The sequence below is a fragment of the Pseudorasbora parva genome, chromosome 5 (assembly GCF_024679245.1).
Source record: "Pseudorasbora parva isolate DD20220531a chromosome 5, ASM2467924v1, whole genome shotgun sequence".
NCBI lineage: Eukaryota > Metazoa > Chordata > Actinopteri > Cypriniformes > Gobionidae > Pseudorasbora > Pseudorasbora parva.
The window spans coordinates 22,080,958-22,097,486 of NC_090176.1; the positions used below are offsets into that span (position 1 = coordinate 22,080,958).

Here is a 16,529-nt window from a genome sequence, read left to right on the forward strand (position 1 = left end):
TCACCCTCAAACAATAGAGACTGAAGTCTACATGTGTTTGTGAGTGACTGACACGGCGAGAGCGAGAGGTTATGAGAGACGGCGTGATTTCCTGAACGAACAGCTGCGTATCTGCTCATCTTTAAGCCCTCAGAATGTCATTCGCTGCTGTACCTATAGATGACGGTGATCCATCTGCTTCGGCTGATGACATCATACGTCTTGTTCATCATTAAGACGCTTTTCACGACGGAGGAACAGATGTTTCATATGCAGATTAGACAACGCAAGCCTAAGACATATAGATGGTACTTATTCAAACACTTATACCCTTTGTCAGAATTGCAGTTTGAATGACTTTCGCTTGTCACAATGATTAAAACAATAAAGCGTATTGGAGGAAGACTTGTTCTGGAGACATACGCCTCATGCAGAGGTACACGCTGACTGATAAACCTTTTCTAGCCAAAGAAAATGGCTGAAGGAAATATGATGTGGCATTTCTATTCAGCGCAGGGTCCTGGCAGGGGGCTCGGCAGTGAAATATCACGACTGTTAGCATAAAGGAGCGCAGCTAGTTGTACACACAGCGGGATTTAGCCCTTTGATTTCCCCAGCTGATAGACTTGCTGTGATCCCAGAGCTTTGTCTTCATTCTGAAACTCACATGGACGGTCTTACTGCCTTTCATTTGGGTTTAGTTACTCAAACACATCTGTTGATAAAAAAAAAAAAATGAGAGGGTGGTTATTCAGATAAAGCTCACACGTGTATTCAGGTCATTTGAAAATGGCTTTTTTTTAAAGGTGTGTGTTTGAAAAGTTCTGACACGTACGAGTCGGTCACTCTGGCATTTGGAAGTTAGTTTGAGGTCATTTGGGGAATCTACTCAGGATTAAATCCCTTAAACCCTGCCTTTTTCCTCTCTTCCCGATGACACACAGTCAGCTGTATTTTACAGTCTTCACAGAAATTCTCAGAGTTGCTGAGTCGAGTGTGTGTTTGTGAGTGCGTTACACTAATACTTTCGAAACCCGCTATCCCACGGTAAACAGAGATAAACCAGGCCTTGCTGACCCACACATACTCCATCTTAGCTGGTCTTCTCAACCGTGTTCATTCCTGCAATAATGTTTCGTAATATTTAAGGTCCTCACAGCGCCTTTCAGTTCTAGGATACTGTACACTACTGGTTGTGCATCATGCATCTCGTAGTGTCTGGTGGGACGAGGGGCTATTTTCTATGCTTTTATAGCATTCCATCAGCACCAAGAAGTCAGTATTAGTTGCCTAAATGTATTGTGACACATTTAGTTTTACATGACCATTTTCCATTCTCCATTTCATGCATACCCCTTAAAGGGTCAGTTCATCCAAAAATGAAAATTCAGTCATCATTTGCTCACTCTTTGAGTTTCTTTGTTCTGCTGAACACAAAAGAAGATATTTTAAAGAATGTTGGTAAGAGAGCAGATAGGGCAACCACTGACTACCATATTAAAGTAGTACTTCAGCACTGGGAAGATGAATCTGTATTTAAACTGGGTCATTAATGTAGTAGACATGTGAAATTATTTTTGAATTTGGTGCTTTCTACACTGAGAAAAGACAGAAAATGTATTTTTGTCTCATGAGGATGAAAGACTACAGTTCCCAGAATGCTTTGCTGCCCTGTGAGGCCACTCCCAAAGCCACCGCTACTGAATCACTTTTACATTTCCACCTCCGCGTTCATCTTCATTAAATCAGTTCAGTTAGAGAACAGACACTACAATTAAAAACTGAAAGTGTCTGTTCAATATATTGTGATTTAGCCGCTAAGGAAGTGTCAGCACAAACACAGCAGAAGTCAGATTACACACATCGTGATGAGCTGAATGAGCTCTCGTGATGAGAGCTGAGGTAAACATTCCTTGCTAAACACGTTTTCAGTTCATGCCTTTGAAAGATTAACTTTCATAGGAATTAACTTGAGAAGATAAAATACTCACTTTGCTCCGCTGGCCGCACCGTTTTCATGATTGCCTGAGCCGAGCCGAGCTGTGAGTGCGACCCCCATTCCCCATGTGCACGTTGAAAACATGAGGAAATGGCTCCTTCTGCTGGCTGTAGTCTTTAGCGTCTGGCCAAACATTTTCCTGATGACGCAAATCGACTAAATTTGCATCACCGGAGTAATTTTTCCAGAAATAAAATGCATAAATCCAGGGGGATATGAGAGGGGGGAGCATGATCATTCGAATATACTCCAGGGTTTTTACTGATAGACAGCCATATGCTAATCGCTGAAGTAACCCTTTAAGGAAAAACATACTATGGTAGTCAGTGGTTGCTCTATCTGCTTTGTTACCAACATTCTTTAAAATATTTTCTTTTGTGTTCAGCAGAACAAAGAAACTCATACAGGTTTGGAAAAACTTTAGCGTAAGGAAATCATGACACAATTAAATTTTTTGGGTAAACTATCCATTTAATTTGTTCACATTGTTATGTTGCTGCCTTATATTTAAACTACTTTAAATCACTTTTTTTTTCCACATCAATTCACACTCCATACATCATCATAACAAAGCAAAAAAAATCTGACAAATTTGCTAATGTATATAAAATAAAATAAAATTAAAAAATGCAATAATGGCATCACATTAAGCCCCAATATACTCTCAAAAGTTATTTTACGTTCTTCGTTAGGAGTAAAAGACTTTTGAAATATGTGAGTAGTGGTATACTGTTAGCGAACACATCTGACACAGTCCACACTGCTGAATATGTAAACATTTGCTGCACGCTTTCCTTTCAATAGCAAAATAATCCCAAAACAAAATGAGAAAGCAGCGAGCATTGTGAAAGTTGGATGACGGCTCTGGTTATGGGCAGCTGGTTATTTCTTTTTTCACCTACGTACTGACACACTTTGCCTGACAGTTTCCCCCCCGAAGCAGCCGCTTTTACGACCGCAGTAAGCTTTTTGGGTCTTTTTGGGCTCGCCATCTTCTAACATAACTCTCTTACACACTGTATTTTTTGGCTGCTTATCTCTTGGCTGTGTTTACCAGTCCTGGGCGGAACGCTCGTTTTACTCTTATTTGGCGCTACTTATTGTTGCGAATGTATTATTGACATGTAAAAGTTTAGACCCCGAACATAAGACGACTCGTTTTTTTTTTTTTAGATGTATTTCCAAGAAAAAACGTACATCTTAAAACAATACAGTTTTTGTTTTAGGATAAAGTTGGGTGTATTATAAATTCAACTTTAAATATATCACTGGGACATAATAAAGTTTACATTTTGTGCTTATATAAGCAATCAAACAGTCTAGAGATGACTCTGTCTGAGCACTGAAAAAATGTAAACGGCATAGCACGTGACTGCACATTATGAAGACCTTGCAAACTACTAGCTATGTATGGTGCAACTACATGACGTAGTGAGTTAGTTTTAAACTAGTTATTACACTCTAAAAAATGCTGGGTTAAAAACAACCCAAGTTGGGTTGAAAATGCACCAACCCAACACACTGTAAAAAGTAATAAGTTGACTTTACGTGGAAAAGCTGTGGAAACTGATTGCCTCAAAATTTTCAAGCAAATTAAGTCATCATTTTTGACTTGAAAATACTTACTACTACTTTGTAGAGTTATCTTGTGTATTTGTAGAGGTTACCATAAAACCTGAGTACAAGTAACTCAATTTCAAAAGTTCAGCCAACTTACATATATAAGTTGGGGTTTGTAAGCAGAACTCAAACAAAATAGTTCTTTTAACTAGTTCTCTTAATGTCTGCTTGTTCATTTTACTAGAAGAATGTGTGGAAACTGATTGCCTTAAAATTCTCAAGTAAGCTGAACTTAACACTCAGTTAAGTTAGCTTAATTGCATCAAGTTGATCTTACTTAAACCCTTCAAGTCGACATAATTCTATCTGTGAGCTGAGGAAGTGTACTCCCAGAATGCATTGCAGCATGAATAAATTAATCACAGGGCAATCGTAACTCCGTTTTATTATTTTTGGCTTTATTTTACCATTTTTTTTGCTGTCTTTTGTCAGTATAACCCCAATAATGACAGCAAATGAACTTGTAATGGTCTTATTAAGTGTAAACAAAACAAAAAATGTTACCATTGTTGTGTTTTGCACGCTGAATGTTGAAGTCTGTGTGTGACTCAAGCATGGTAAATTGTTGGATAATGTCACAAATATAGAGTCATTATATCAACACAATTAAAATTTTGTCAGAAGTGTTAGCAATAAAATGTTAAAATATCATTAATTGGTATAACATTTATATATATATATATATATATATATATATATATATATATATATATATATATATATATATATATATATATATAGATATATATATATATATATATATATATATATATATATATATATATATATATATATATAGATATATGTATGTGTGTGTGTGTGTATATATATATATATATATATATATATATATATATATATATACTTATTACTTCCCTTCCTTTGAAATCTGTGATTTCGTGTTGCATTGCTGCATCAATAGGAAGAGATTTATAGTAATATAAATTAAGTTCCAAGTGCCCAACCAAAGGGAACACTGATCACCGTAATGGTGAGAAATTTTAGGAAATCAACATAAATTTATGAAGTCAGCTTATGTGATGCTTTCCCAAAGTATTTAGTTGTATTTTCAATAACATTCAAGATCACTGTAAAATGAGTGAATGCAACTAAGAAGAAGGATGACTGCAGAAGTGGAGGAAATGAGTGAAAAGTCTATTAAGGATTGCCCCGCCTCAATCTTTTGCCCGCCCACCTGTTTTTTGTGTGTGTTTTTTTCCTTTGGCAAAATGGTACTCAAACCAGTCAAGTAATGTTTACTTGGGTTTTCTAAGTAACAAAGGCATAGCATGCAAACAGTTCAGATTGCTAAATAGTTTTAAGTAAATTCTAATTATTGTACATTAAGTAAGTTTACTAAAAAGTCTTAGTAAGAACAGCTGTTGGATTTAACAGTGTGAACATGCATTTAGTACAACACACTCAACATTCTTAAGTACAATGTACTAAAGTTGCATAGTTTAGCTATCGCATCCACCTAAAAGTTCACAATACTCAGTATATTCAAGTTAAATCAACAAATTTTCCAAAATCAGTTAATTTTACAAGTTTTTCTTTAGTAGATTCAACAATTACTTTTTACAGTGCAATTGAGTTGTTTTAACCCAATGGTTCAGTTGTTTTACCCTGTGGTTGAGTTGTTTTAACCCAGTGGTTGGGTTAAATGTTGCTTAAGACAACCCAATTGCTGGGTAAGAACAACTCAACCATTGGGTAAAAAACAACCCAATTGTTAGGTTGGTGCATTTTCAACCCAAGTTGGGTTGTTTTTAACCCAGCATTTTTTAGAGTGTAGTTACTACGCCACAAAGCGTGGACTTTATGTTCCAATGTAAGTAAGAGCTTCTGCAACCCACCCAGGCCTTCAGGAGGAAGCAGGAAGGCTGAGATCTGTTAAGCCTATAGTTACTATAAATGATCTTTTGCACTGGGGAGGGAGAATTGTGTTATTACTGACTCTGATTTATATGGTACATAAAACTATTATATATATAAAAAGTGCAAAGAAAATCATGTTTTTTTAAGATGTGTCCTATTGAATGTGCTCATTGGGATAGGGGAGGTTTGAAATGCACTTGTACCATTAAAGCACTGTTATGGCGTCAATATGTCTCTCTCCCTCATTATGTCTTCTAACAGACACTATGCTATTATATAGATCAAATACAAACTTCTTTCAGAATTTTTTTAAACCCATTTTCTCCTTCATTCGCCCTCCTTCATTCTTCTCTGCAAAGAAAGCCCGTTCCCGTGGCGACATATTATTTTTACCACATAGATATAATAATGTAATTTTTCCCTCCCTTTTTATTAACATTCATTTTAAAACAAACTTTCGCTGAAGAGATGTACAGGTAATTTTAGCATCATTATGGCAAGAGAACAGACAAAGAGAAAAGAAAGGAAATGGGGAAAAGCGGGAGGGAGAATGCAGCGGGGAGCTGAGAGTGTGGACTACATAATGGAGAATGGATTATGTTTCTAAATGACCCCATTGCCATCACAGGCAGAAAAGAGGCATGAAAAGGTTGAGCTATTCTCTGCTAAAATAGTGGGCTTTTTATGTTCGAATGGAATGACCTGTCTCCTTCCTCGTCTCATTCTCTTCCGTCATTGTTGTTTTCCCGTCAGAAAGAGGAGCAGGCCCGCTTGCTGCTGTCTGAGGAAGGGAAGGAGCAGCTGATGTTTGAGGTCCCTCTCAATGACACGGGCTCAGCTGGGTTAGGGGTCAGCCTGAAGGGTAATAAGTCTCGTGAGACTGGCGAGGACCTGGGCATCTTCATCAAGTCCATAATCCATGGAGGTGCAGCTTTTAAGGTAAAAAAAAACATATTTACATTTGGCAGAGGATTTATATATATATATATATATATATATATATATATATATATATATATATATATATATATATATATAGATATATATATATAGATAAATTTAAATATATACTCACCTAAAGGATTATTAGGAACACCTATTCAATTTCTCATTAATGCAATTAAATAACCAACCATTCACATGGCAGTTGCTTCAATGCATTTAGGGGAGTGATCCTGGTCAAGACAATCTCCTGAACTCCAAACTGAATGTCAGAACGGGAAAGAAATGTGATGTAAGCTATTTTGAGCGCTCATTGTATTTCACAATCTGCTCAGTTACTGGGATTTTCATGCACAACCATTTCTAAGGTTTACAAAGAATGGTGTGAAAAGGGAAAAACATCTAGTATGCAGCAGTCCTGGGGGCAAAAATGTCTAGTTGATGTTAGAGGTCAGAGGAGAATGGGCCAACTGATTCAAGCTGATAGAAGAGGAACTTTGACTGAAATAACCACTCATTACATCCAAGGTATGCAGCAAAGCATTTGTGAAGCCACAACACACACAACCTTGAGTCGGATGGGCTACAACAGCAGAAGACCCCACCGGGGACCACTAATCTCCACTACAAATAGGAAAAAGAGGCTACAATTTGCACGAGCCCACCAAAATTGGACAATTGAAGACTGGAAAAATGTTGCCTGGTCTGATGAGTCTGATTTCTGTTCAGACATTCAGATGGTAGAGTCAGAATTTGGCATAAACAGAATGAAAACATGGATCCAGTGTGCCTTGTTACCACTGTGCAGCCTGGTGGTGGTGGTGTAATGGTGTGGGGGAGGTTTTCTTGGCACACTTTTGGCCTCTTAGTGCCGATTGGGCATCGTTTAAATACCACTGCCTACCTGAGCATTGTTTGTGACCATATCCATCCCTTTATGACCACCATGTACCCATCCTCTGATGACTACTTTCAGCAGGATAATGCACGATGACACAAAGCTCGAATCATTTAAATTTAGTTTCTTGACTATGGTAATGAGTTCACTGTACTAAAATGGCCCCCACAGTCACCAGATCTCAACCCAATAGAACATCTTTGGGATGTGGTGGAACGGGAGCTTCGTGCCCTGGATGTGCATCCCACAAATCTCCATCAACTGCAAGATGCTATCCTATAAACATAGGCCAAAGAATGCTTTCAGCACCTTCTAGAATCATTGCCACATAAAATTAAGGCAGTTCTGAAGGCGAAAGAGGGTCAAACACAGTATTAGTATGGTTTTCCTAATAATCCTTTAGGTGAGTGTGTGTGTGTGTATATATATATATATATATATATGTATGTATGTATGTATGTATGTATGTATGTATGTATGTATATATATATGTGTGTGTGTGTGTGTGTGTGTGTGTGTGTGTGTGTGTGTGTGTGTGTGTGTGTGTGTGTGTGTGTGTGTGTGTGTGTGTATGTGTGTATATTTATATGTGTGTATGTGTATATTTATTTATTTATTTATTTATTAATTTATGATAACCTGATGAACTGTCCCGGCAGTTCCAACCTACAGCCTATCAATACAGCCCAGATGTTTAATCACTTAGCCATAACAAACATATTGTACAGTGGCCCCAAACACTTTAATTGTATGAATTTCATTACATGCATGACAACCATCTAATGCTAAACTCATTTTCATTAACACTGTTTATAACAAAACGGGTTTATAACGGATTGTTTCTTTTTTTGCAATGCTAAAAGGGTTAGTTGACCCAAACATAAGTTAGTTCATCTCACTACAGTAGTTCTACAATAATTTCATGAAGTGACGAGAATATTTTTTTTTTCGTTTAAAAAAAAATCCCTAAATAACAACTTATATAGTGATGGGCCGATATCAAAACAAAGATTCCAAACGGTTATGAATCAGTGTATGATTGGGATCGCGTGTCAAACATTGTTGAAATTGATTTTTGAAATCAGCCCATCTCTATTCTCGTCGCTTAATAAAATTATTGTAGCACCACTGTAGTGAGATGGACTTTTTAACAATTTCTTTAGTGCCTTTTATGGGTTTTGAGAGGGGAAATGACATTGTTGCCAGTAGAGGCCTTTCTAAGCCATCGGATTTCAACAAAAATATATTTTTGTGTCCCGAAGATGATCGGAGGTCTTACGTGTGTCGAATGACATTAGTGTAAGTAATTAATGAAAAAAAAAAAAAAAAAAAAACATTAGTTAGTTTGAACTAACCCTTTAAGTATAGCTTAAGTGTCCTAATATTTTTTTGCAGCCAAGATAGTTTAGGACGTCCAATCATGCAGTCATAGAGAATAAGAGAAGTAATGAGATGTGTTAATACGTGTAAAGTGCTTTTGAAATGTTTTCCCCCTATATGACAGGAGACACTGATGAAGACCTAATATATGTCTTCACAGTGTTAAACATGGCTTCAGGGTTTTGAGTTGAGACTGTAAATAGGTCATGATCCCTGTTAGCTACTCTTGGCATGTGTTTTGGTTCCCTTGACCTCTGCCCTCTGTCCCCACCACTGAATTGGGTTTCATTTGACCTTAACAGACGGGCTCGGGACTGTCAGCAGGGTGCTGAGTATTTCTGTGGGCTCATCTTTCTGTCTGTACTAACATGTTTTTTTTTTTCAGCTGCACCTGTTCATTTTCCAGTTTCAGATTCAATGTATATTGACGACAGATAATAAATAACATTAATATTGATTTGATCTTTTTTAACATAATGAAAATCATTGTTAAAATGGTGTTCAAATTAGGAGAAAAATAGCATTTTTTTTCCCCTTACCACATAATAAGTGATATGATGTTTATGCCTAAATGACTCAGATTTTCTATGAACCAGTATCTCTAAAATTCTTCCAGCTACTGCTTTTCTCAGCCCTCTGAAAATGTGCTTGTCAGAGATGTGGATCTGTGTGTGTGCCCAAAGCATTCACCACATGCATGTGTGTGAGTGTGTGAAGTTTACTTGTGAAGATAAGGGTTTGATTTATACCTGACTGAAGCATCTTCTCACTCTGCTTTGTCAGGCCTTTAGGTTGGAAAATCCGCTTTTGGGTTTCAGAGGTTGTGTAGAAAAAAAATAACTTCTTAAATCTCTATCATTCAGAGCTTCTGAGTCAGATCATCCCGTTCAGACGGGGGTAGAGGGAGCCACGGCAAGGTGATGCACGTGAGTTCTCATACTTGAGTCCCAGCACGGTGGAACACTTCTAATTCTGATTCCCTATCCAATCCCCAGTGAGAGAGTTCAGAAACGGTGAAGCGCTGCCTGTGTAAGCTCCAGCACATTAATGCTAATTAAAAACTCTCCAAGCCCATGTTAATTAGTTGGAAGCGTCCCGAGTCTGTGGGTGGGATGCGTTTTCTCCCCAGAGCCGAAGTGGGAAGGCAAGTGGAGGTTGGGGTGAACAGCAGAGTCTGCTTGCAAAGTTATTGTTGGCTAGCACTTACAAAACTGATGGAAATGCAGTGTAAAGCAGCAGTTAGATTATGTACTAAACATGTCCTAAAGTGTTTACCTCTTGGTAAGTTTACCATTTGGCCCTGGGCTCATTTCAACATATACATTTCTTTCTTTCTTTCTTTCTTTCTTTCTTTCTTTCTTTCTTTCTTTCTTTCTTTCTTTCTTTCTTTCTTTCTTTCTTTCTTTCTTTCTTTCTTTCTTTCTTTCTTTCTTTCTTTCTTTCTTTCTTCCTTCCTTCCTTCCTTCCTTCCTTCCTTCCTTCCTTCCTTCCTTCCTTCCTTCCTTTTTCTGACATGTGGTGCACTTTGAACTGCAGTTTTTGCCATACAAATAAAATGTTGTAAAACTGTTATAGGCCTAGTACAAAGTGAGAAGGTGAATGAATGAATTAGGGCTGTCCTTGACTAAGGATTTAGACATTCGAATCAGAATTGTCTAATCTCTCTATGGTCGACCGATAGTCGAATCATCTGTGTGTGTGAATGGGTTGGGAGGGGAACGACACTTGTCAGCAGAAGGGTAAAATTATTTTTATTTTCCTTTACACACTGCACACAACAACAACTTTTAATAAAGCGACCAAAAATGCCTGCCAACTGACAGACTAACTGACAATGGCTTTCTTATTTAGGTTTAAATAGCCTAAAAGGTAATGTGGTGGATTTCGTAAACCGTTTTCTCATAATATGTTAAAGCCGCGATCAAAATACAGAACATCACACAAATATATAAAAGAACATTTTGATAAATAAACCTAAAAAAAAAAAACCTGCCTAGAGAGGAAAAGAACACTTTGAGTGCGTTTACTTGCACGTTCTTAAGCCGATTGTGCCTAAAGGGGGTGAAGAACGCGAAGCTCAGCCCCGCGCCTCAGGATCTCACACCGCCACTTGACGCGCACATTATACACACAAACTCAATTTTGAATTGACTGACAGAAGAGCTGAACTATGTGTGTATCTTGTAGCACAGGGTTAAATCAGTATGTACATTGACGATTTGAGGGAAATATAATATAAATTTAAATATAAAACCTTGAAAAAGCACTCTGTGGTGCGGCAGGATTTTAAACAACTTCCTGAGTGGCCGCGGACAGGCGCTGAATGCTGCCGCCAGTGTGTGTACACTCATTGAACGTATTCGAATTTTAAAGGCTCGGCACCTTTTAAGGTGAGCACCCCCATATTGCCAAAATGGTATGATCCTCGTTCCATAACACCCGCGAAGATTTGACTGTGAGATTGGTGGTTGAATCAGGCTCGGCATATCGACGCATCGAATCTTCGACTTTTCGGGGTCACCCCTAGAATCAATATGCATAAAATGTAAACAAAACATGATCTGGCATATACACCATAAGTTAGGGAGTTAAGCAGTTCTTGCGTACTGTATATGCAGTAAAAAGTTTTTGCACATGATCATTAATGTGATGTTTTTTTGGGCCAATATTGCCTAAAGGCTTTTACCTGCATGATTTGCTTCTGGTCTGTTATGAAGACCAGTTGGACCTGAATCAATACCCCATTTCCTGCTCTTTATTCCTTACCATTAGTTTCATCTCCACTGTTTCTCAAAATAGCCATCAACTATTTTGTTTGAACACAAGAAGGTAAATATGATTTCACCAAGTACATGTTCCTAGATATTTTTGTTAAAAAAACTTGTATTTATAATTTGATCCTGGAACAACATTCCAATCAACCGATCACATTTGAGGGACACGTTTAAAGTTTAAGTCAAGTTTATGCTTACAACCAGGGTTAGTTGCTTCTACTTCTGTTATTCGCCTGTCATTTCCCTCTGAATTTAGGGATGGGTTATGGGTATGGGTTAGGTTTAGGGTAGGGACTGGTTGGGGTGGGTGGCCTGTGCTGGCAAAATGAGTCACAATGAGCAACTTTTCAAAAATAAAATATAATTGTAATTCTCTATTAAAAATCCTTCATAAATGATTTATGATTTGTTGGAATCTGACAAAAAAAGAAAAAAAAAGAATGAGCTACACCTGTTGAAGTCGATAGAGTCAGCAAAGTCAATTTTGAGAAAAATCTAGTTATCTGAAGGTTCCAAAACCAAATCCCCTAGCACCTATACCTTAAAATCCCCATGATACTACCAAATTTGGCATATAGGAACAATATATATTAAACTTTTTTTTCCACAGTTAGACAGACAGCTTATATATTAAAGGTGTCATGAACTGGCTTTTTTTTTACGCTGGGTTTTGATGGGCGTGACGCACTGTAAACGCCCACGGCTAGGATTTGGAGAAGATTTGAAAATAAACGTTTTACTCACATAAGTGTGTTGCACCATTCCTGTCGGATCAGATATAGAAGGCACAGCATTGTGTTTTAATCTCAATATGTCTGCAAATCCAGTGTCATCCTGTGTCTGGTTTACAAACGATTATCTTGCTATCTTCGGCGTGTTTATTGCTCGGTAACGCGATCAGTTTAGCTCCACGAGTCGGTGGGCGGAGCTACAGAAGCAGTCTACACATAGAGGCGGCGTTGTACCCTTCTAATACGTCATTGATTAGAGAGAGACTCGCTTTCTGGGCCTGGTGTCTATAAAAGCTTTTCTTTTACTAACAAGGAAGTTTTCAGCTCTGAAACTTACAGGATATTCTTATATTACCATGAACTTTTATATATTAAAGGCTCAAGGGAATGTTGATTTCTCAATTCATCACCCCTTTAAGACTTACTGTATCGCATTAATGTAATGTCATATATCAGATGATTTACCCCAATGGTTAACCAAATGTGTATGTAAGACATTACAGATGTTTGTGTGAATACTTGCCACAACAGATATTTTGAAATACTGTAATTCTGTGTATATCGGGATCGCACACTGTCTGATACGTCTTTATGTGCACACTTCGGATGTGTCAGTCAGCACGAGTACGATTTTTTTATATCAGCATGAGTTTGAAAATCACATTTGGACAATCACATTTGAACATTGCTGCACTTTGCAGCGTTACCAAACTTGTGCTGACTGTACACTGTAGCTCGTAATTAGCCCTTGCGCATTCCGACTCATTTTACCAGCACTGGTCACATTTAAGGTTTTGCAAAAAAATATTAGCAAAAAGCTATGTGAAATCCTGTGACCTATATACGTAAAAAAACGTGTCCTATCTGGGTTGCCATGTCTTTAGAACAAAAACTTTCGAAAACTTTCGAAAAAAGTTTCAGGGGGTTATAATATGTGTTTTCAGTGGAGATATCCTGCTAAAATTTGCATTCCCAGGGTTAAATATTACATTATTAGGGTTGCATCAACCCGCGGAGATGAAGAACAGCCCAACATTGTTAAAGTAGCCCAATTCCATGAGGAAGCCGACAGATATCAACACTGTGGTCCATGACTGATAAAACATATCAATTTTCCCTTTTGATCAGTAGGTAATATATTCCAGTGACAGAAAATCAAATATCACTCTATGCCACTCCGACGCTGTTGGCAGTTTATCAGAGATCCATTTAAGAAAAATGTGCTTACGAGCAGTGTAAGGAGATTAAACAACTTCCTGTTTGAAGCACTCTTTATATTATCATCAGTAATACCTAACAAAAATTTTTTGGATTTAGGTCACATCCTGTATTGAATATAAAGACTTGGTCTCCTACAAATCTGTATCCAATAGGCTTTAATATGTATACATTTTCAAGTACAGTGAGGAGAGAAAAAAAAAAAGTCACCCGCTTTGTTATGTTACGGGCTCTGTGTAAATTTTCTTGTTTGTAGCCTCTAGGTGGCCTTGTGTGGGGTAATTCCCTATTAACGGAATTCCGTGATCTCATCCGGGATTCCGGATATAAGCCGTCGGTCGAGACAATGGCGGGCGTCTCATTCTCTCTCCATCTCCGTCCCATCGTCTCTCGACGCCGCTCTCGTTTCACCTTGAGAGCTTCGCCTTTCTGTTATATTCTAGCTTAGTTGTGTTTAGGTTGGTTTTTGGAATAGTTTTGTATTTTGTTACTTTTCTTATTTTGGTAACTGGTAGTGGTTTTTGTTTATTAGTTCACGTTTTGTTATTTAGTTAGAATAGCGAGGGAAGCAGATGCCCGGTAGACTCACCTGTTCTTTTATCGCGAGCCAGGTAAGAACTGCTGGTAAGAACAGGTGTAGGCAGGGGTCTGTTTCCTTAGCTGCGTTACCAGCTTACTATTGTTTATTTATTTCTGTTTGTTGAGCAATGTTTTGTTGATACATGTGTATTCACTTATTTTTGTTGATCAGTAAATGTAGGCGCTTGGGCGTCTTAAACCGTGATCTCGTGTCTGTGGGTTATTTATATGTTCGGTCCATTCCCTTTAATTGTTTTCTAACAATAACGAGCTATTTCTTGGTGATGGGCCGTAACACGCTTCTACTTTGGACTTTAGATAATGCAGATAATAATTTAGGTTACACTTATGTCTGCGTAATGAGGTAATTTGGAGACAATGTAAAAATGTAACTCTTTAGTTCTATCACAAATTGATATATTGCCAGCTTTCTGCCAAATTGGTCTCCCAAGTATCTGCATCATCTGAGAGTGCCATGAGGGTTTTTTTATTTTATTTGAATGATTACATTTACATTTTGCTCCTTTCAGTGCTGAATTTGTGGTTACTATTGTGCTTCCTTCTTTTAAAACTTCAAACTCTACCATTGATGCGTATTACAGACATTCAGCTTGTTTTGCATTTCCTTAAGGTAACCATGTAAGGCTGGTTTTCATAGTCTGTGTCTGTATGTGAAAGAATTCGGGATAAATAATTGTAGACGATAACAAACCCCAGTTTATAACAAACCCCAAGCAGAATGATTGAGGGATATCAACACAATGCTGCCTCTGTTAAATCTACATGTAAGTGGTGAAAGAATGTAAGACTGATGCACTCATTTTGAAGCAGCACAGCAAACTGCAGACAGATTGTGTGATTTCACAGAATCAAGTTTGAAAATTAGATGATGGCTCTGATAAGAATCCCTAAATTCTCTGTGTCTCATGCCATGAGGACATCTTTTCACCCAAAAGCCACTGTAATGAAAGCATAGCTCCTTCATTTACAGAGAGAAAAGGTACAGAATGCACACTAAGAGAGTTTGTAGGTGTGTGTTATTTCTGTAAACTGTGATTAACTGTGTGGTATGCACTGCTACCTCTATAGGGCACGACAGCCAGGCTCAGGAAGTAAAAAATACCATTCATTTTCTTCATAGGAAAATTATGACACATACTATAAATATTGCAAGGTCCACCAGCTCCAGTGATATCCAGCATATGAAAAAAAAAGAAAGAAAGTATAATCATTGGCTTTAAGTTAAAGGTTACATTAAGTCTTCGGTATGGATGGAGTCACAGCAAAACATTCTGAATCACTTTATATCAAGCATTGTTTTCAGTGTACTTCATCATCTTCAGTTCATTAATGATCAGCATTTTTGTCTATACATCTGAGGCGTTTTGCAAGTTCTTGCGTTAACCCTCATGTGACTCTGAGCTCTCTCTCTCTCTCTCTCGCCTGGAGACAGAGGAAGCAGATCAGAGGCCTCTGCAGTGAAAACACTAATTAATATTAAATGTAATGAACTTTAGGGCTTTTTATATGCCATGTAATATGCATGTCTTATAATGTGCTTATACAGTACCAGAGAGACAGAGCTTCTGGATTGAGCGAAATGTACTCCTTGACAGCATGCCCCTATAGGCTCAACTGAGGATAATATGCCTTTGAAAAGCAGAGTTTTTGCAGAATGTGAGGAAATACATTAGAGATGAGAAGAAACTAGGACATTGTCAAAATCTGATGGATAAAAAAGCCCCAAAACCAGATGTACATTAGATCAAGATATTGAGACATTTCTCCAAATATCTTTGAAAAGACATTTGGAAAGACATGTTTGACATGATGACTGAATTTTTATTTTTGCACTAAATAAAGATGTCTTTTTTGCTTAGGACGGACGTCTGCGTATCAATGACCAGCTGATTGCCGTTAATGGTGAACCGCTCTTGGGGAAGTCCAACCATGAAGCCATGGAGACCCTGCGGAGATCCATGTCCATGGAAGGGAACCTGAGAGGAATGATCCAGTTGGTGGTGCTCCGTTCTCTATTACCATCTAACCAGGTATGTACTTTCCTCTAGAATACATTTAGCTTTGAGCATAGCATGTTTTTTTTTTCTTCTCCTGACTAAAACCAGCTTTCGTGTTTACTGGTTTTGTATGTTTCTATCTGGTCCAAGCTGGTGGTGTCAAGACTGACCTTGTAAAGCTCTTTAGCCAAACTGACAGTGACCTGTTTGAACTGTCTAATCATAACACAGTAAGAGAAACCAGAACTTTTTATTTTAGTTTTTTTTTATCTCACAGGTGTGCAGTATATCAACAGTGTGACTGATATTCTTGACTTCACACAGCAGCAGAATACAATTGGTGTCTTGTTTTAGAGTGCTAAATGCAAAGTTTGGTTATGAAACAAGAGTGACAGCTAAATTCTTTAACCAAATGACCAATTTTCAGAACATACAACCACATTTTGAGAGTGATTTTGGATCATTTTTATTGTGTAAATGCAACAATAGTGAGCGACTAGTCTGTTACATCAG

General features: G+C 37.7%; 1 protein-coding gene across 5 annotated transcripts in view; it reads left to right on the forward strand.

The window, feature by feature from the left end:
• pard3bb (par-3 family cell polarity regulator beta b) overlaps positions 1-16,529 on the forward strand; it is a 460,252-nt gene that overhangs the window by 203,663 nt on the left and 240,060 nt on the right. For all 5 annotated transcript variants that reach the window (XM_067443471.1, XM_067443470.1, XM_067443472.1 and 2 more), the window contains 2 exons: positions 6,230-6,415; positions 15,879-16,049. In XM_067443471.1, coding sequence (XP_067299572.1) covers positions 6,230-6,415; positions 15,879-16,049 — 357 coding nt within the window. The remainder of the gene's footprint in view (positions 1-6,229; positions 6,416-15,878; positions 16,050-16,529) is intronic.